At 35.6% G+C, this 23013-nt stretch overlaps 1 protein-coding gene across 5 annotated transcripts in view; it reads left to right on the top strand.

Annotated features, from left to right (window-relative positions):
• Cbs (Cystathionine beta-synthase) overlaps positions 1-23013 on the top strand; it is a 250765-nt gene that overhangs the window by 111189 nt on the left and 116563 nt on the right. For 2 of the 5 annotated variants that reach the window (XM_068370845.1, XM_068370844.1), the window contains exon 1: positions 21766-22587. The exons of the other annotated variants lie outside the window; for them this stretch is intronic. In XM_068370845.1, coding sequence (XP_068226946.1) covers positions 21781-22587 — 807 coding nt within the window. In that variant the 5' untranslated portion in view covers positions 21766-21780. Of the gene's footprint in view, positions 1-21765; positions 22588-23013 lie in introns of those variants that run through there. 5 annotated transcript variants of the gene reach the window in all.

Below are 23013 nucleotides of genomic sequence, written 5' to 3'. Positions count from 1 at the left end.
GTGAATCTTGAATTGTTGATAATTTTATCTGCATTATGTGAAGTTACATATGAGTGACTTAAGATTTTATCTGAATTGTGTAAGGTTCGTTTTTAACCAGCTTTCGACTAATCAGGTCTCAAGTTGTGTGAAGCGGTTCCTAAGTTATGTGAAGTGGGTCTTCAAGTTATGAGAAGTGGATCTTAAGTTATGTGAAGTGGATCTTAACTTATATTAAGTGGATCTTAAGTTATGTTAAATGAGACATATGCGAAAGGGGTCTTGGTTTATGTGAAATGGATCGTATGTTATATGAAGTGGGTCTTAGGTAAAATCAAGTGAATCTTAAGTTATGTGAAGTGGATGTCAAGTTATACGAATTAAATCTTATGTTAAAAGTGGGTCTTGAGTTTTGTGAAGTGTATCTTATGAAAATGTGAAGTGGATCTTAAGTTATATGAAGTGGGTCTTAGGTTATATGAAGTGGGTCTTCGGTTGTATAAAGTGGCTCTTAAGTTATGTAAAGTGGTTCTCAAGTTATGTAAAGTGGATCTTAGGTTATATGAAGTGGGTCTTCGGTTATATGAAGTGGGTCTTCGGTTATATGAAGTGGGTCTTCGGTTATATAAAGTGGCTCTTAAGTTGTGTAAAGTGGATCTTAAGTTATATGAAGTGGATCTTAGGTTATATGAAGTGGGTCTTCGGTTATATAAAGTGGCTCTTACGTTATGTAAAGTGGATCTTAAGTTATGTAAAGTGGATTTTAAGTTATATGAAGTGGGTCTTGGGTTATATGAAATGAGAGTTCGTGTGGTGGCATCCTTGAGTGTCCTCCCTCGTTCTAATGTCGTGATGCAGTGTTCAGGAGAGTCACGTGACCTGCGCCGGAAGAGTTTGTTTATTTGTTTGTCTCTTATTATTTCCAGAGCAAAGACACCTGAACCGGTTTTTAAAATTTTGGAGGCCAATCCGGTTGAAGGTCAAAACGTTCTTTCTAATATCATGCAGATTCATCTTTTTTTTTTCTTTTTTTTTTTTTTTAGATTATTACACTTCTCATTTGGTTGGTTAAGTCATGTGGTCCACACTAATCCTCTACTTCTTTTTAAAAGTCTACCATAGTGCTTCCTTACGTTATGTAAATTTCCATGTATTATACGAGAATGGAATTTTATATTACGTTATATGGGGGTGTCTTATAATAGCAGTCCGTGTTACTGCCCTATAAGATAAATGTTAATTATGTGCTGGAATTGTAGAACACAATATATTCAAATGAAAAGTATGTAACGCCATGATATATGAAATTTATGTTCCACTATATGAGACTGGAACAATTTATGATAACGGAAATTTGGGTAATTTTGTTAATCTGGAAGTTCAGATTATGTGCACTAATGTGTGACATGTTTACACACATACAAACGCGCGCGCACACACACACACACACACACACACACACATATATATATATATATATATATATATATATATATATAAACAGCGAAGTTTGTATATGCATATACATTTTAATAGTTCTGATTTAACGTTCTCATGTTTATGATAACCAAATAAAAATAAATGGTATTAGGTTTTAGGCCTATAGCATACATTTTTTTTTTCAGTAAAGATTATAAATGATTACGGAGTAACATTACCAATTCTCCAGCAAGTTCTAAAAGAAACTCTTCTTGCTAACTTGCGGAAAATAACAGCTAACTTAGGAGCTAAGAAATCTGCAGTCTTTATAAAGAATAATAGTCCAAGGCTCTTTATAGATCTCAAGGATTCACCAACTTTGCTGTCCATAATTTCATGACTGTCTAGCACAATCAGATCCACCGCATCTTCCTTCAAAAGGATTGCCCATTACTTTGATTACTGTACTTTTCAAAGATACTCAACCATTTCAAGAAGCCTTTACTGCACAGTTTCAGTTTCATCATGATGTTTACCCTCAAGGTTTGATCCGCATCACTGCTAGTCTCAAATTTATCATTCAGGCAGCTGATTTCGAGATGTGCCAGTGTGCACCTTCTTAGAGCATCTGCATCTCCAAATAATCCGATGGGTCTCAATCTCCTTTCATATGAGCATTATTTTGTTCGTGCACTTAGTCCATAGCCATTGAGAAAATAGGGTGAGTGGTTTTATTTATGGACAGTGAAATTTCCCTTAATGAATTCAACAATTTGGAGAGCCTTCATGTCTCTCAAATGAATTGAAAATCACCTGGCTTAATGTACAAGGTCCTGGGCAAAGAAGAAAAGAATGAGTTTCTGTAGTAAGTCTATGTACAATTTGGAATTATACTCCCGGTGTAAAGGATTCAAGTTACCCCCCGTTTCTAATTACCCCCCGGTAACTTGAAACTGGTTTCAGATTACCGGGGGGGGTAGTTTGAAACCGGTTTCAAGTTACCCCCTCTGTTTTCAAGTTACCCCCTCATCAGAATGATAAATAATTCATGTGACATCGCAAATATGTATCATGTATTTATTGTTGGCTTCGCAGCAGTAGGAAAAGTAGTTTAATCTGGTATTTAAGACCAAAAATTGTGTATTAGTGAATTATATGACACGTTAAAAGTCACAGACTGTAATTCAAGGTTCTGTGATAAAGGCGAGGTAAAATTTTATTTTGTTTCTGTTCGTGTGATTGTTGATATTTTCGTATTTAAGACCTAAAGTGTCATATAATTCCCTAATTCACAATATTTGAAGTTACAGACTTTCATTTAAGGTTTAGTGATCACGGCGAGGTAAAACTTTATTTTATTTCAGTGTGCGCGTGATTGTCGAGATTTTATTATTTTTTTAATTTTTAATTAACTGGCCTTCTTTCAATTAAACACAAACTATGACGCATCTAACTTTATACAAAACACTTATTAAGTAAAAAAAAGATAGATATTACCTGTAAAAATATTTGAAATCAAAACCATCATAATGAACCCTGTTTTAGCATTACATGGAAAAAAATATTTACTAAATTAAATATTAATAAAAAAAAATGGGAAAATGGTAATGAAATTGTTAAATTTGGAATTTACCAAACAATCAAACGTGTCACAGATGCAGCCAACTTATAAAAAACGACTTTGTTTCAGATTTGCAAGGTAAATTGGGTCAAGGGTATTAAGCATACTGATAACATTATAAAGGAAGACATGAAAATGGTCTGAATGAACTAATTTATTGAATCTTTTGTGATAGCACTAACTTCATCTGACGAAGTCACCATAACCACGTTTGCTAATATAACCTTTGTTGCAAAGAAATTAATTTTGTCGATTAATTAAATAAATTCTAAAACAATACAATCACCTACGTAAATATACCATATTAAACATAGTTAATTAAATCCTTTGTAAAGAATCCTGTCTTTTAATAATCAATCAGAATTGAGAAATGAATTCATTTGATATCAAAATTAAGATTATTTCTGTTAGTATGATAATCGTTTTATAACAATTTTGCTATTTGTTATATTTAAGAGTTTCAACTTGTCACCACACGTGGTTGCAAACAAAAAGAACGAAGGAAACAATTTAGGGAGAGTATCAAATTAAAGGATTATATTCTTAGACCATTCAAATCAGGGTGAATGACTTATTAGTTGACCCTTTTCTCCTATTCTTGGCTCGCCCATAGATTAAAGCGGCTAAGCCAGATGTGCTTTGAAAATGACCCAAGAGAACTGGCAATGCCGCTATTGGGCTCCGAGTTTGCTCTTAAAATGGTTTGACCATACCCATAGTTGCAATATAACAATAGAACTCCTTGTGTCCATATATCTCTTAGTTTATTCATTTATTCTGTCACTGATAATGCATAGTAACTTCGTAGTATTTGGATGCTATGCACGTAAAAAATAAAAGCTCAAGTACAAATTACCAACATGCATGTCGTCGTGCAGACAGAATTAACGTTGTGTAAGCTACTGTTAGCTCGATTCATTTTAAACCAGAGGACATTAAAGATGGTATGAAGTCTCGATTACTAGGTATTGCTGTTTTGTCATTTGATGAAATGAGTAATAAGAAAGAATGGAGCTATGACAAAGGGGCAGAAGTGTTATATAAACCGCATGGAAATGTACAGGTGACCATGTGGCGAGGTCTTTTTTTCTTTATGATACCTTTCAGGTAAAATTCTTAAACATTTTATGACACCGTTTTTCAATAATTTTCCATTTCGAGATCAACAACAGAGAAAAAAAATCCATACACGAATCCATCACTTACTATTCTGGAAGATGGTTTAAATAGGATTTGATTTAGCCCATGATAACACACAGCTGCCTGCCTTTAGGCTAAAATCAGTAACAACAGTTGTGAGATTAACACAAGTTGTGTTCAATGTCATCCATAGAGGGCTGTAAAGTGTAACGACTTTTCCGTAGTCCAGGTGTTTTCGTATACAAACAACCAATGTAAGTACAGTAGAAGCAAACAGCATGTACTGTACCATGTTTTATTAAAACTGTTATAATTGCTTACAATCTTGCTTTATTAAAAGTGTCATTTATTTACAGATATCATGAATGATATAGTATTTACAACATACATACAAATACATATACATGTATATATATATATATATATATATATATATATATATATATATATATATATATATATATATATATATATATATATATATATACAGTATATATATATATATATATATATATATATATATATATATATATATATATATATATATACATAAATGTATGTGTATGTATACATATATACTTATGATTAATATGTTGATTATACCTTATATAATACTTGCTTGCAATATAATTATGAAATATTTCAAATAATGGAAAAAATAACCGTCAAAATCAAATTTCACCTCGTCTTCCTGTCTCGGTCAAATATGCACCCATGACTGATAATGGAATATCCGACATTTATTAACTAAGATATAAACATAAGACGGATAAAGGCTGGATATTAATAAACGATACCAATAGGTGAAACAGTACATGTATATACATATTACCTAATGATTGTGTTGACCCTGATCAAAAGCAATTTATTAATATTCATAAATGATGAGATCCTGCGCAAAAACGAGGGGGGTAATTTGAAACCAGGGGGGTAGCATAAAACCGGTTTCAAATTACCCCCGGGGGTAGCTTGAAACCGGTATCAAGTTACCCCCCGGTAGTTTGAACCCGGTTTCAAATTACCGGGGGGTAAGATTTGGAGGGGGTAATTTCAAACCGGTACACCTGTATGACCTGATGAAAAAGAAAACTAGAAGTTCTAGCTGAAGCACAGTATTCCAAAAGTGGAATTCTGGGCACTGACTTATTTTCTGACCCAGCTTTCAGAACTTAACTCGTTCTCTTCTGCCATATAGGCAGCTTGTGCAGCTGATATAAAATGCAAGGCAAGCTGTCACATGGTGTGCTAAACATGTCTTTACATGTGAAGCAGAGATAAACCAATCTGCTGCTCCAAGAGTAGCTATTTCTGCTTCTGCAAGAGCACCAGTCCAATCACTGTCTTTCAAGAGATCACTTAGAATTTTGAATGCTGACATTTCTAAATGTAGCCCTCCAATCATGATAACCATATCACTTTACTGGAATATTCATTCCCATTGGAGTTAATTGGCAATTGAAAATAGTGGCTGATCAACAGCTAGAACTGAGGTTTGGCTGCTCTTGTAATATCCATGGCAGGATTCATCATTACAACTCTCTTGAAAAGAGGCAACATTGATGACCAAGTGTTTTTTAAGGGTTGCCTGTCACTTCTGAGAAGCATGACGTGCTGCACAAGGTATGGACACAGCCTTTTCGACCCTGTCCAACAGACTGATTTTCTCAAACCATTCATACTCAAAAAAAAAAAAAAAATGCGTAGAAAGCACCACTTCTTGTGTCCTGCACTTCCACTGGATGAAGGGAGCCGGATTCTCATGTTTAAAGTGACCAGGGGGTACATTCGTGAAATATTCAAGAAGAGAAAGTAACTTTTTATACTTTATTCCACTTTGGATGATTTGGGCCAAGCCTCTGTCCTTGCCCTTTTCATCAGCACTTGAATGCTGAAACAAAAGACATGCCTGTCCCATGGAAGTGATATTTGTTCTATTGGGACACTTGGATTATGGTCCAGATTACCAACAGCACATGTTGTAAAGAGACATTTTCTTAGTGCAGTGGGACTAACTACTTCTTCCTCCACAACCTTAGCTACAACTGCCTCTCCCAACCCTTTAGTCAATTCTAGAACCCTATTGTAGCTGATGTTGATTCCATGTTGATGAAATGCATGAATTAACTGACACTCTCTGGGCTTTACAAAAACCAGGAGACCAAGGTATATTGGAAATGGAGGTTCTCTTAACTTGGAATTTCTAGTAAATGTTGAAGATGCTGAAGTCTTCTGACAGTTGTGCGAAAGTTGTGCTCAATCTAGATCAGTAGATGATGTTCGATATCTAAGTTGTGATTTTATATCACCACCGTTTTTTCATTTTAATTTTTTAATTTTCCGCTCGTAAGTGGCAGAGGCAAGGGACAGGGACATGCCCTATCAAGCAGGACAATGCCCTAGAGACTGACCATATATACATATAATCAGTGCCCAAGCCCCCTCCCCACCCAAGCTAGGACCAAGGAGCGTCAGGCAGTGGTTCCCGATGACACAGCAGATAGTCCTATAGACTCCCTCAAACGCCATATTCTTAGCTCACAAGGATGGGGAGGTTGCAGCAACCAAAAGAACTAACGGGTTTAAGCGGGACTCAAACAGTCAGGGACATTACCACATAGGCCGCCACATTGGAAAAATCCAACGAACTTGGCGGTACAGATTCTCTTCTTGTGTCTGCTGTTAAGGTTCTATCATTTTCTTCCTCATATTCAAGCATCTGCTTCCTCAGTATCGCGGGTGCTTTTGGCCACGATTAGTACATCAATATATTCACATTCTGGAGCTAGGGCTACTTCGATTTTCTCCTTGTAGGCAAGCCCAAGCTCTCTTCCCTTTTTGAAGGCCTCCAGTTCTAGGATTTGAACTAGTATCTGTTCTTTCAACAGTGTTTGTTGCACAAAAACAAACATCAACATACAGCTGTTCCAGTCTTAGTTTGTGCAAATCATAACCCAGCTGTAGTCAACTGTTTTTATCTTTTATGTACACCCTAAGCTCATTAAAAACTGGGCACATGCCCCTTGTCTGTACTGCACATAATCATCTCAAATTTCCTGGAAATTTAGTCAAGCTCTTTGCCCGTTTTACACACCTATCAGACGTTGATGATGAGACAAAGGTCAAGAAAAATTATTGTGTCAAATTTCATGCCCGTATCACCATTTGCACTTTTTTCCTTATTATTTTGAAGTATGAAGTTACCTGCTTTACTATAAACCAAAGGTCAGGTACACAATGATGGGAGAAAGCGTTGTACTACAGCACCATGGTTTAGAAGTAATGGATTAAAAATTCATTTTAGCTCTGCGTGTAATATGGCAAATAATATTACTTAAAATTACATGTATGTGCTAGAAAAATATATATCAGAGTTCCATTAGGTTGCCGAAGTTGATCGAAAATATTTGATAATCATTTTGCAAGCAATTAAAAGCAAAGTATAAACTATTACTCTTATGACAGTGTAGCTTTTATTAGTGAACAAAAAGGAATCCCTTTTGGCCCTTTATGATCTGTATATGTTTTGTGTCCAATTATAGGGGGAAAGTTTCAGCAATGCAGTAAGTGGATTATAAACTTCGTGTAGCAGGCTCTTGCTTTGAAGAAGATTCACTTGTTCGTAAAAGTTCCCTCTGGGATTTTTCAATCTAATTACTTCTTGGAATAGCAGTCTTTAGCTGGGTAAGTGTGCGTTCACATGACAACAGGACCCGATTATAATTAGAGATGGCACAGACCTATCCAATTTGAAAATATCAAAGAATGTTAAAATGCAGAAGGGAAATCAAAGTAATGTTGAAGTGAACAATTCATGCCAAAAAGATGCTTAGATAGAGGATAACAAATAGATTATTTTTCTTTAATAAACGGAAAGGAATGAATAGTAGATAGCTAATGTTGAAGTATGAAAACTTCCACCAAAGAATCTTAATTTACTCTTAAAATTAGATATAATTTTTGTCAGAGTGTGTACGCTATAGTAAATTCCTGTGACCTTGTTATATTTTAACAGGAACAAACTAGAAAGAAAGCCATTAGAAAGCTGAGATAACTTAGAATATAGACATTTTACGAATTGTATTGCTTTGGTGGAGAACACTTTGAGATTGGAAATGGAAGGCGATTCCTTGAAACCCAAGGCAACAGCAGATACATAATTTTAAGAAAAAAATTGCTTAAGGAGCATTTAGGGAAAAACCTCTGTAATTTGGGTAATGGCTTGAGAAACTCGAGGCTTAAACACAGTAATATGGAGGACTAATTAAAATGGCTGGATGCAGAACAGGACTGTGTAGCTACAGTTCTAGAATTCGAATCATAGAAGATGAAGTAGGGAACGAGAAAGAAATGGTTTATATTCTGGTGGATTTCTTGTAAAATAACTGTTAATTATGGTTACTCGATTAATTAGGGCTAATACCAATATTGACAAACAATAATATCAGCAATTGTAACATAAATGATTATGTTTGTTGTTGGTGTTGGTAGCTGGTACAGTCTGCCTTATTAATTCCTGTACACTTCACGGAAGCTAAAGAGACGTCTGGTAGTTGTATATGTAGTATGTAACGCTGTGTTCAGCAAGAGAGAAATTGTTGGCAACGTTGCCTGTAAACCAAAGTCGCTGAGCTTGTAAACATGTGATCAAAAGCATTTTTTATTTTTTTTATGATGTTGTGTTAAGTAAATAAAATTTTTCTATACAGCACATTGTTACCTGCTACAATGTATAGGTATCAGAAGTCTTTTTTCTTCCCGTGAAGTGCACCGGAATTAATGAAGCCAACTGTACACCAACAGTTATTTAGAGTATTTCGTCTATGAAGCTTTAAGCTCATGTTTTCACCCATTTGTTATTTGAATTATCATGATAGACATAAGAACAGATTAAAAAACCTTTTTAACACCCTGTGTAGATATGGCAATCTTCGAGGGGTGGTCAAGTTTTGCTAGAAATCTTGTTCGGGGTTTAATTTTTTCTAATGGAAATTCCTCATGTTAGACTTCTTGCCTCTAAAGTAAATCATATTGTTAAGATCACTTTTCCCCTATAGAATAAAGAGCATATATATGTGTGCGTGTGTGTGTGTGTGTACTGTATGTAGCCTATATACATATAAATATATTTGTTCCTGCTACATTCAGTGGCATTATCAGACGTATGACTACTCGGTCTCCACGTCACTCTAGTAGGAGGAGAATGAGTAGTCATACCCATGTGAGAGGGGGTACCCCGAGAGGCATAATCGGAAACCAAAATCTACAAATTGCCGAAACTGGCGGGTGGTAGTTAGGAAATGGAGAGAGGGTTGGAAGGGTTGAATCTGTGTGGGCCTGTGCTTGCATAGCTATCTAAATATTTAACCGTCACTTTTGATGGCTCGGGTACACTATAGTTGCTGCAAAGATTCCGGGCCAAATAAACCCCACCCTCTGATGACGTCATGGCCAATCACATTGTTTCCAACGTTAGCAGCAGTCACAATACATCTCTTCACAAATTTCAGACTATACTAATTTATAGTCATTTTAACGGTATGAGTTATGGCTCTTGTTAATGTGGGAGACCTGATTGAATATGACGTCATCTGGGATGCGGCATATTTTGCCTGGAATCTCTGAGGCGACTATAGTAATAGTATATTTGCCAATTTTCATTAAGTTCATTTCTCCTGTTCTTAACAGGATCTAATGCGCAAAAAGTCAAAGGTAACGGCAATGGTTTTAATCTTTCAAAGCTGGCAACTTCTTCGAGTGGTCCTCGTGAATGAATGTGTGGTACTCTACCGATATCTCTTCTTTGTTTTCAATGTATGTAAATAAACAAATTAACGATTGAATGTAAATAAAGGAGATGTGGTAATAAGAAGGCAATGTGATAAGATAGCAGAGATCAGATCATAGAGGGAAGAAAAATCTATTCAAAATTTCTGAAGATTCCTAAGCTGTGAAATTGGAATTTCCAATTCTTGGCCCATATGTGCCAAAATCCTTAGGTCGTTTGAAACTCTCATTATTACCATTTGATCATGCTGTAGCCACAATTGAGATATTGCTGTCATATGGAAGGAAATATTTTATGCAATAGTTGTAAATAAATATGCTTATATCTAATAACATTCTGACACTTCATATACTTGAACATGCTCTTACAGACATAGGACACAGCTGGTATTGATATTCTTATAAGCATGTATAAAGACGTAATTAGTTTTGAATATAGGGACAGTATGGGGGACGTAATTAGTTTTGAATACAGGGGCAGTATGGGGCCATAAGTATGTAAAAAGACGTAATTAGTTTTGAATACAGGGACAGTATGAGGACGTAATTATTTTTTAATACAGGGACAGTATGGGGCCAAAGTTGATTGATTTCTCTAATAATTCCCAGAGACATAGCTGTGGGGAGAGCAACAGTTCTTATTTATTTATAAAGACTTGATTACTTTTGAATACGGGGATAGGATGGGGTCAAGTAAATTGATTTCTCTAATAATTATTCCTAGAGACATAGCTGTAGGGAGACCAACAGTACTTATGTATGTATAAAGACTTGATTACTTTTGAATACAGGGACAGGATGAGGTCAAAGTAAATTGATTTCTCTACTAGTTATTCATAGAGATATAGCTATAGGGACGAGCAACAGTTCTTGCTGTTGTTTGACTTGTTTTGTGACGAGTAGTACTCGCTTTTCTTTGGACATCCGGTAGCAAATATCAATCCACGTGGTGGTGTGCCTCAAGGTGATGTGTGGCCATGCCCTGCCATTGGCTGTCCTTGTTGGTCTGCACTTCAGACGCCTTCTGCTGTGCCTTCTACTGCTCCTCAGGGTTAGTTTACCTTACAGATGAGGCCTTAGAAATTAAAACACATTTTGATCATGTTGAAATGGTTTCCGGTAGCTGATGATTAAAGGGAATTGTCTCGCTATGAATTTCTTTTAAAGTCCTCTTATGCAATTTAGTCTTCTAATTATTGGTACATAAATATTTGATCTGATACTAATTCATATTGTAGAAGGTTTATTGATATAAGTTGTCCAATTTATTGTCATACTTATGATAAAAATGTGCAATTAATATTATTTTTTTTTATCCAAAATTGCTCTCTACTAATATCAATTCATTAAAGTTGTGATAATGCTAAATATCTAAGAATAGTATAGTGTATTCTCGTATGTGTAGGAATATATATATTACTGATAAAAAAGACATTACTTTAGTATTGTCTGGAATGTAACCATGTTAAAATTCGTTATTTAATGGCCTTTATTAATATTGCTATGAAAATAGGAATTTGAGTGTTAATTGGTATTGTGATATGGGAAATGTTGACCGTGATTAATGTAATAATATTGTAGCTGAGATAATGTTCTACAAGTAGAGGTATTCAAAGTAGCAATTTTAATGATCTTTTAGTTTTAATTGTGCAATTGCAAATACAGTACTATGAACAACGATATCACTCAACATGTATGTGTATTTAAGGTGCAAGAGACTTAAAGGAAATTAAAATGTTAGGAAGTTAGATTTCGTTTGATAATACTTTTGGTATGTCTTCTGTGCACCTTGCAAATTTCAAATTATTATTGTAGTTAAAGCTAACTTAGTGAAAAATATGATAATGCTTCCGTGCTTAGATTTTGTTAATTACACCAAGGGGATAGTGGAAACGAGATTTGATTGGAAGCGACTGGGTGCACCCTAAAATCTTTAACATGCTCCACCCACAAGCATCGGGATTGCCCGCCACCTTCTCATAGCAAATTCATGTAAACATAACAATAATGATAATGATTAACAAATAAATGTAATTATGATGGTTTAAATAGTGCCTCAGGTGGCAAGCGTGTGCAGCACATCAATGCATTGCTTGCCAGAACAGAGGAGCAATGAGATAATGTTTATCTGCGAGCAAAGCAAGCCGTGGCGGAACAGCAGAACAGAGGAGCAATGAGATAATGTTTATCTGCGAGGAAAGCAGGCAGTGGTGGAGCAGCAGAACAGAAGAGCAATGAGATAATGTTTATATGCTAGCTAAGCAGGCCTTGGCGGAGCAGCAGAACAGAAGAGCAATGAGATGGTGTTTATATGCGAGCAAAGCAAGCCGTGGCGGAGAAGCAGAACAAAAGAGCAATACGATGATGTTTATCTGCGAGCAAAGCAGGCCATGGCGGAGCAGCAGAACAGAAGAGCAATGAGATAATGTTTATCTGTGAGCAAGGCAGGCTGTGACAGAGCAGCAGAATAGAGGAGCAATGAGATAATGTTTATCTGCGAGCAAAGCAGGCCTTGGCGGAGCAGCAGAACAGAGGAGCAATGAGATAATGTTTATCTACGAGCAAAGCAGGCCGTGGTGGAGCAGCGGAACAGAGGAGCAATGAGATAATGTTTATCTGCAAGCAAAGCAGGCCTTGGCAGAGCAGCACAGAGGAGCAATGAGATAATGTTTATCTGCGAGCAAAGCAGGCCATGGCGGAGCAGCAGAACAGAGGAGCAATGAGATAATGTTTATCTGCGAGCAAAGCAGGCCTTGGCGTAGCAGCAGAACAGAGGAGCAATGAAATGATGTTTATCTGCGAGCAAAGCAGGCCGTGGCGGAGCAGCAGAACTGAGGAGCAATGAGATAATGTTTATCTGCGAGCAAAGCAAGCCGCGGCAGAGCAGCAGAACAGAGGAGTAATGAGATACTGTTTATCTGCGAGCAAAGCAGGCCGTGGCGGAGCAGCAGAACTGAGGAGCAATGAGATAATGTTTATCTGCGAGCAAAGCAAGCCGCGGCAGAGCAGCAGAACAGAGGAGCAATGAGATACTGTTTATCTGCGAGCAAAACGGACCGTAGCGGAGCAGAGACTATTTGAGTAGCAGTCAATCATGATGCTTTTGGGCAAATCATATTAAAGATTTTGGGTTACACCCAGTTGCAGTCGAGTTGATCACATTTTTGAGTTGATACCAGTTCGGTTAACCTGTATAGGAATCATGCATTCACCTGATGATTTACCTGCGGGAGAAGCAAGAGAGCGCCCACCCTCCATGGGTGGCCACTTCTTGTCGGCTTGTTCATCGTCTACTGTATTGTGTACTTCATGGGGTTAGTGCACTTTAGGACAGCACATAATATAGTACATAATCATCACATTAGTAATTTTTAGTACATATGCCGTTTGAATTGAAGTCTGTTAGCGAATACAAATCACCCTGGCTTCTATAATCTTTTAGAACATCATAGTTAAGTAATTTACAATTAAAATTGGGTTTACGAACACATATAGCTGTAATATCTATAACCGTTTATAATGTCGAAATAAAGTAGGTTTGTTCTAAAGTCTGTATGCAAACAAATCACTAGCTTTAATAAACGTTTAATACATATTTATAAAGTAGGTTTGAATTTAGCTCGGTCCCTGAAGAAATCAATATAGCCTTATTATAATCTTTTAGTACATAAAAATGAAATAAAGCAAACCCATAGAAATGTAACACTGCATCTTCTATAATCTTTTAGTAAGTAATTTTAGCTTCTAATAGACATGTAGTTGTGGTTGCCTCGTGTAATAAAATATCAAATTTCAGATGCTCACACAATGCATTTTATACACTACACATCTATAGGTATTAGTTATTCAGTAGTATATAAAAGTTATTTTATCTTAAATGGATAACTTGAATAACACCACTGTTTTATGTATTATTTCATGTTAGATATAAAGTAGAAAATCTAAATTTTCTGCCGTAGATCATAGATTAAATACTGTAGATTGTAGTTTTACTGTAGTATACCTAAAAGAATTCACCATATGTGATAGTACTTGGAGTCTCAATTCTCTTAGAATATAAACCTTTAAAAAGTTGTTCCCCTTTAAAAATGCTTTCTCTTATTCCAGAAAAGTAGGGTGTTGAGAATTGAATTCTGGATTGAGTAGAACTTTTGGTATCCAGAAAGAGCATTTTAAGGTGAATGCTGGAATTTCAATAAAGATTCTATCGCATCTTTAACGTACTTGAGATTATATTCATGGTTGTATGAATGTATATTTTCATTACATTTACTATGTTTTGGAAAATTATTTTGGTAGTAATTATATTGCGAACTCCTTCCCATATTTCTGAAGTAGATAAGTAAATTATGACATATAATGTAAAAAAGGTGAAACTTTAACCTTGAGGATTGGTTCAGGGTGTTGGTTTGCCTTTTTTTAACCTAGGGTTGAACATTATCTCCCGGACATTTTTTTTATTTGTGTTTTAGCCCTAAAGTTTTCCAAATTTATTCAATTTGCTCGTCTCATTTCAGACTTAGAGTTCCCCCTCACTGTGTCAGTAGAGCGTCTTGTATTTCCAGTGAATTTTGGATAAAAACTTGAATATTGTAAAGCTGTTTAATCAGGAAGCGTTAATAACTAGTAGAACGTCTTGTTCTTCCAGTGAATTTTAGAGCAAAAATTGGGCGTTAAACTGTATAGAATTCATTAATTTTCTTACCTGATATTTGTTTCTAAGTCGACCTTTTCTAAGCGTCACATTATCATTATTAGCCAAGCTGATGCCACAGTTGAAAAATCAAAATTTTTCAAGGAAAAGAGACCCACCAATTGGGAACCTAGTAAGGGGAAATGATACTGATTGAGATACTCCCGGTAGAGATTTATGGGGTCCTTTGACTGGCCAGACAGTACTACACTGGATCCTTCTCTCTGGTTACGGTTTACTTTCCCCTTTGCCTACACATACATCGAAACGTCTGGCACATTCTTTACAGAATCTCCTGTGTCCTCAAACACCTGACAACACTGAGATTACCAAACAATTATTCTTCACCCAAGGTGTTGACCACTGCACTGTAATTGTTCAGTGGCTACTTTCCTCTTGGTAATTGTAGAAGAGACTCTTTAGCTATGGCAAGCAGCTTTTCCAGGAGAAGGACACTCAAAAATCAAACCATTGTTCTCTAGTCCTGGGAAGTGCCATATCCTCTTTACCATGGTTTTCCACTGTCTTGAGTTAGAGTTCTCCTGCTTGAGGGTACAATCGCTTAAATATTTTATTTTTCCTTGTTTCCTTTCCTCACTGGGCTATTTTACCTGTTGAGGCCCCTGGGCTTATAACATCTTGCTTTTCCTACTAGGGTTGTAGGTCAGCAAATAATAATAATAATAATAATAATAATAATAATAATAATAATGATAATAATAATAATAATAATAATAATCTATATGGGTCAATGGCAAAATTATAAAACCACTAACCTATGAAATGGCATTAATGACCTGAGTAAGCTTATCTGTGTAATAGATATTTGACAGGTCAATCCACTTGTACCATTCTTATCTTATTTACGTTGTACTTCTCAGAGAGAGAGAGAGAGAGAGAGAGAGAGAGAGAGAGAGAGAGAGAGAGAGAGAGAGAGAGAGAGAGAGAGAGAGATGCTTGTTTACAGTAATTCCTGTTACTATATATCGGTAACAATTTTACACTAGAATGCTGTTAGAAGTTATAATCATAAAATTGCACCGTTTCGACATTCATTATCATTTTCTATAGTAAAAAGATCAGTGGAATGCGTGACGTTTCCTTTTTCTTTTATTAATTTGCATTGGTCTCGAAAGAAGTGTAGATTGCAATTAATGCATGTTTATTTAATTATTTTTCAAGTTCGAGTATGCAAGAATGGCACATGTAGTAGTCTGTAGATAATGATATCTTACCTGTAAACTGTAGTTGCTCTGGTGCCTTAATTTAGACTGGGATCTTGAAAATATAATTCACCTTTTCTCTTATAAACATTGACAGTAATTTCTGTAGTATTGTGCATCGCATTTGCTTTAGTCTTGTAGATTGTTGATCTTTAAAAGATTCCTCATCGTTTCAAACCATGGTAACAATTGTAGCATTTTCTAAAGAAGAAGTTTGTGATAATACCTACATGAACATAGGACACCAATAGATAAAATTACAGGATTTTAATAATTTTGTCATAGTAAGTAGAATTCTGAGTTAACAGTGTTATGTATCAAGTCTCCTTGTTTTATTCCTCATTTACATATAACATAATTTTACTCTAATTAAAAAAATAAATTGCCATCATAGTTATTCTATATGAACATGCAGTAAATGTCTTAATAAATGCCAGCCAAGAGAATTATTGTCTTTGGCTTATAAGTAGATTTTGTTAAATATTTTGTGTCTTCGAACAAGAAGTGGGGGAGGGAGAGTCGGTTATTGTAATGTACACCTAATATTCTAATAGTTATTGGTATAAATTTTATGGTTTTTTACAGTTAATATTTTGATTTTATATATACATATGTGTTATTTGTATACAGTATATATATATATATATATATATATATATATATATATATATATATATATATATATATATATATATGGGTGTGTGTATGTGTATATATATACGGTATATATAAAATTATTGTATAGTAAAAATATACATATATTATATAGATACATACTGTATATATTCCTATACATAAAATTTATGTAAAATATGAATATATGCTTATACATATGCAGTGTAAACATACGCATACCGTATATATATATATATATATATATATATATATATATATATATATATATATATGCGTATATGTATTCATATATTTATGTATGCATGTGAGCATGCATACACACTTTTATATATTGTATATATGCATATATATACATACATATATATATATATATATATATATATATAATATGTGCGTGTGTGTGTATAAGCTTGTGTGTGTGTTATATTTATGTGCGTGCGTATGTGTGCACAATTTCAGTCAGACGGCACTAACTCCCTATTAGATAAAAATGTTGGAATCTTGCTGGTATTCTGGAGAAATCACTTGATATAACAGGTTGTCTGTTCTGAATATATTCGCCATCGCAGTACACAGAACATCTGAATTATGAGTTTGAATATTGCTTGAAAAATCACCGTTATATATAAACGAAACAATAATGGAAGTGCTTGTTTTTTTTTTTTTTTTTTTTTTTTTTTTTGTCTTTTGTGTGAGGCCATGATCCCACACACTACAGTTTAAACAGATTCCAGGTGAAATAAGCCCCCCCCCCCCCTGATGACGTCATAGCCAATCATGTTGTAAGGGGATGTATTGTGACCTCTGCTAACTTTGTAAACAACGTGATTGGGTATGACGTCATCAGGGGTGGAGCTTATTTCGTCTGGAATTTTTGCGGCGACTACAGTGGAACACAGGTTTAGAAAGATGGGAAGGTTTCTGTGCTCTGTGTGAGGGCAGGCGTCCGTTTTGGATTTTTTCTTTTCATCCTTCTTTCTTTTTGCATTAAATCAGGTGCGTTGTAATTTTATTTTTTGGCAGCACTGTATGTTGTTATATCATTGAAACCATTCTTCCATATTTTTTTGATAGGTTGATGGGGTTTTGTCCGTTATACCTTGCTGCGGTGATCTTGTAAAACTTGTTAACTTGAACTATATTCTATTGGAAGTAAACAGTTTATGCATATACAAACACATCCTATATATATGTAACTCACATGCACACGCACACATTTACATATATGCATATATATACTGTATATATATATATATATATATATATATATATATATATATATTATATAATACACACATATATATGTATATATATATATGTATATATATATATATATGTATATAAATATACACTCGGGGAATGATATTTTTAACTTTGCTTGCAAAATACCTGACAGTTATCCTTCCTCCTAGAATAGAATTTCTTGACATTTCTGAAATTGGAAAATGACACGTTTAAATCACTTGAAGATTCAAACCACGAAGGCATTGAAGGATTTGTTTTTTCTCCATAAGCGAGACAAAATTGCCCTAATCCATATCCCCCTCCCCATCAACCCTACTTACCTTAAACCCCCCCCCCCCTTAACCTGTGCGTGCATGGGCAGCAATTGCACACACAGCAATAGGCTTCGTAGGCACAAGATTGAAGATTTGCTGTTTCCGTCTTAAATCACAAAGGCTCGCTGTTGTAAATTCCAAAGAGGAATCCTTATCATAGTTAAATCCTGTAAGTCATCATTTTCTTTTCATTCCTTCCATTTTCTAATCCACGAATTCCCAAGCGTCTTGTGTGTACCCAAAGTATCTCAACCGTGTTTGAACTGGAAGGAAGCAGTTTATGGTTTAAAAGCCGCTCATGAATGGCAGAGGCAGGGACAGTGACAATGCCCTAGCTAGCAGGACAATGCCCTAGAGTCTATCCATATATACATATGATCTGCGCCCAAGCCCCTTCTTCACCCAAGCTAGGACCATGAAAGCCCAAACAATGGCTGCTGATGACTGGGTGGGTAGACATATATGCTCCTCCAAGCTCCCCAAACTGTGCTCTCAATGATGGTGAGGTTGTAGACACTACAAGAGACTATAGAGCTTAAGCGGATCTCGAACCTCAGTTGTTTACCTCAAAGACTGCTAGATTTGATGCACTGAATTTGACAGGATTTTGTTGAATGACCAGTTTGAATGTCACAACATTGCCTAAGAATACGAGAACTTTGAGAAGTACACCTTTCAGGACACCTTTAAGTGAATAAATACCACTGTAGATGGTGGTGGACTTAATGACCTGATGAACTATCGCTGATATACAACTCTCAAAACATGAAAACAAAAGGTTATCTTTGTTACTAGGACAGTCTTCCTAAAAAAAAAAAAAAACATTTGAGTACGCTAGATAAGTATAGAAACCCGAGAATTTAGAAGATTCTTCATACATATCGATGTAGATTTTGAAATAGGAACCATAAGATTCTTCTAAAACAGGTTTTGATTCATCCAGAACGTGCAAGGTATTGAAAGATATACTTGCGACAGGCTATTTATTAAAAAATGTTGTATGGAGAGTGCAAGCTTCCTATGCAGGGATCTTTTACGCATAATTTTTTGGCATCTAAAGCGATGCAATTTCTTGTACTGATAGTGGAAAAACGAGAACTTAAAAGAAGTGTTATTTAAGGTTTGGCTTTGAGTTTAAACGTGGTTACCGATGTACGAACTTCAAAACTAATTTAAATATTTTTTAGTGTCCATTAGTGTCAGATTTAGGGATAAGCTCAATTATTTACATAAAGGCTTTTAGGATTTTCGGTGGTAATTCTATGTTTAGGAAGTGTTTTAATTCTTTCATTCCACCTTTTTTTTAGTATTGTTCTCCTGTTTCGTCTGCAGTTGCTGAATCTCATCTCAATTTGTTTGATAGAAACTTGCTGTTTATTTAATTTCTTATTCCTGGTTTAGATATTATTATCTGACACCGTCGTTTGACTAGTTCTTTATGCATTTTGCGCAAGATTTTTCATAATTCAGTTCTTCCCAGACTGTACTAGGTATGCAGTTAATTCTAACACCCACGCCCTCTCCATCATAAGGCTCAATACTACACAGTAATCTAGAAGATTTATTCCATCTGTGACCAGATTTTGGAGTGATCTTCCTAATTTTGTGATTGAATCGATGGAACTTCCGAAGTTCAAACATTTTGTAAAATATTTCCCGTTGAATAGGTTGACATACAATAGTCTCGATTTATGATTTATGGATGAATGATCTATTTTAACGTTGTTACTGACCTTCAAATGTTTTATATTTTATATTCGTTACTTATGTATGGTTTATTGCTATTCCCTTTTTTCCTTTCCTCACTGAACTATACTTTCCCTGTCGGAGCCCTTAGGCTTGTAGCATTCTGCTTTTCCAACCATGGTCAAAGTTTAACTACTACTACTACTACTACTACTAATAATGATAATAATAATAATAATAATAATCTAATTGCTTTTATATTTGTAGAAATGTTTATGAACTGGTTTCACTTCTTGTGGCGTTATCAAACCAGGTCGTTCTGTGTAGATTAATTTATTCAGAGTTCTGTGGCGTCGTGATATTAAAGATTATTAATGGATATATGATTTGATAAAAGATTGTTATGAAAAAAAATATCATCAATTATTTTGGGGGATTTCTTTTCAATGAGTGATCTGCATTTGCAGATTTTCTTAGAAGATAAATTATAGGTTCTCAGCTATACAAATATCCTATCCTTTCAGTCTCTGAAATGGAATATTTTGGATATTATTTTAAAATGGCAAATCCCTCTACTACAGTTACCATTGTCATTATTGAAAGTAATGTTACAAATGGACCGCCCATCGTTTAAGGCTAAACATAAGTGTAATATACTCCCTTCTATAATAAAGAGCAATTGAATGAATATATATATATATATATATATATATATATATATATATATATATATATACATATATATATATATCTTTCCGGTCATGCTCAGTGACATGCCAGATGTATAACATAACTAACAGCTCGTTTTCTCTCCGTCCCTCGAGTAGGGGGGGAATGAAGTAATCATATCCAGGCGAGAGGTGTGTGCGTGTGTGTGCATATCTATCTAAATATTTAGCAGTTAATTTTGAACAATATATATATATATATATATGTGTGTATAGATATGTATATATATATATATATATATATATATATATATATATATATATATATATATATATATATTATGAAAAATAAGCAATGCTAATTCTTGTGTTCTTGATTTAACTGGCAGTTTAATTCTGGGATTTTAATAATATGGCTTGGGATATATACTGTATATATATTTGTGTGTGTGTGTGTTTGTTTCTGTTTTTTGTTAAATCTTGATGACTCGGCCAATTTTGCAGAGTAGGCCTACGGAATTTCATTTATTGACTACAGTAGATATAAGAGATTTAGTAGATTAGGCAACTTTACAATACAGATGTGTTATTCTTTTTCACATCTGTGAATGATATACGTTATCTTTGCTATTGTGTATATTTTTCATCACTGTTTGTCTTACAACTATTGATTGTCCTTTTACCGTGCGCTATACTCGCTGCAGAGATTCCAGGTGAAATAAGCCCCACCCCTGATGACGTCATAGTGAATCAGGTTGTTTCTTGCATTAACAGCGGTCACAACACATCTCCTTAAAGGGATTATAAGTTAGTATAGTTTGAAATTTGTAAGGGAATGTATTTTGACCGCTGATAACGTGCGGACTACGTGATTGGCTATGACGTCATCCCGAGGTGGGGCTTATACCGCCCGGAATCTTTGCTGCAACTTTAGTTTGGACAGAATGTATTTTTGATATTAAAGTTCACGGCAAAGTAGTTAGTTTTTTTTTATCTCGTAGCATTCCAAAATGCTTTTAATATTGAAAAAATACATAACCTTAAGTCCTCTGACTGTTTTTGAATCCCCAATGCCTATCCTAATGTACACCCTTTTCCTCTGTTTGTGATTAAGGTCGACATTACTGCCATCTTTCCTCGCCTGTTTCTGTTGAAACTAGCTGAGGAGATCTCCATGGTACAGACTTGTGTGTTGAGGCGTTGATTTGATTCTACAAAGTCCGCAGATAACGGAAAAAGAGAGAAAGAGAGAGCGAGCAAAATGCGTAGGCGCGAGAGTTAAGTGGTGGTGGGCGCGAGGGCGTGATGTGAGGGTGTCGTACAAAGAAGGTAGCTCTGCTGACCAAGGAAGAGACTTGGGGGTAGTGGGGTGATGGCAGCCGTCAGGAAGGTGTACCTAGGAGACCTCAAGGCCATGGTCGGTTTGTCTGACCCTCAGACATTATCCCAGACCAGGCCCTTCGATGATAGATATCAGAGGACAATGCCTTTTGAGGACAGACTTGCGAGGACGAGGCCTCTGGAGAGCCGGCTTCAGAGGGCGAGGGCTCTGGAGGAAAGGCTCCAGAGGGCGAAGCCGCGAGAGGAGACTTACCAGAGAACAAGCCCCTTAGAGGAAAGTTATCAGAGAATGAGACGCCTAGACGAGAGACTTCACGGGAAAAGGTCTTCGCCTGACCGTTACCAGTCTAAACCGTCTTACGGGTATACTCCACTGGACGAAAAACCGTATGGGACCAGTTATCTAGACGATAGACCGTACAGTACGAGTACCCTAGACCTAGATGACAAACCGTATGGACTCAGTCGTCTAGATGACACGTATGGGACGAGCTATCTAGGCGATAGGTCATACGGGACGAGTACACTGGACAGACCTTTTAGGACCAGCCTTCTAGATGGCAAATCGTCCATTTCCAAAATTCTAGATGACAGAACGTATAGGTCGACTCTTTTGGACGATAGGCCATCATCCACCTCGACTTACGATGACCGGTTATCGTGGACGAAGCCTTTAGACGATAGGTTATACGAATCGAAATACCTTGATACCAAGCCCCTGGGGTTGAGTCTCTTAGGGACGAGTCCTCTGGAGTCGAAAACTCTCGAGTCCAAACTTCTGGAGAGCAAGCCTTCAGAGGCCAATCCTCAGACAAGGGCTCTGGAGGCAAGACGGCAGGTATGTCCACCTCCATCTCTTCCATGATCCTGTTTTTTTATAGTTTTTTTTTTCTATTTTTTTTCATCCTGTTGTTTACCCTTTGTCCGTTTTTATTCATTTCTCTTTTTTTTATATCTTACACTAAACTCATCACAGCACTCATTTTATAAACTTTTCGTTTTTTGATTATGAATAACATATTCGTTAGCTCGAGCAATACACAGAACTAATCGTTGAAAAAAGAAATACTGTAACATTTTACATGCACATATAGCATATATTTTTTCAAATGGAATAAAACACCTTGTTATCAATATTTTGTTTTATCCTTTCTGTAAGTGTAGCATACAGTAATTAGCTAGCTAAGACACAAGGTAATTATCACGATATATCGTGAAAGCATTTTGCCAGGGAACTCTCATGACTTTAGATATTGAGATTTTA

Source organism: Palaemon carinicauda, chromosome 3 (genome assembly GCF_036898095.1).
Source record: "Palaemon carinicauda isolate YSFRI2023 chromosome 3, ASM3689809v2, whole genome shotgun sequence".
Lineage (NCBI taxonomy): Eukaryota > Metazoa > Arthropoda > Malacostraca > Decapoda > Palaemonidae > Palaemon > Palaemon carinicauda.
Note: the sequence above shows the minus strand (reverse complement) of the source record. Positions and strands in the feature narration are given on the sequence as shown.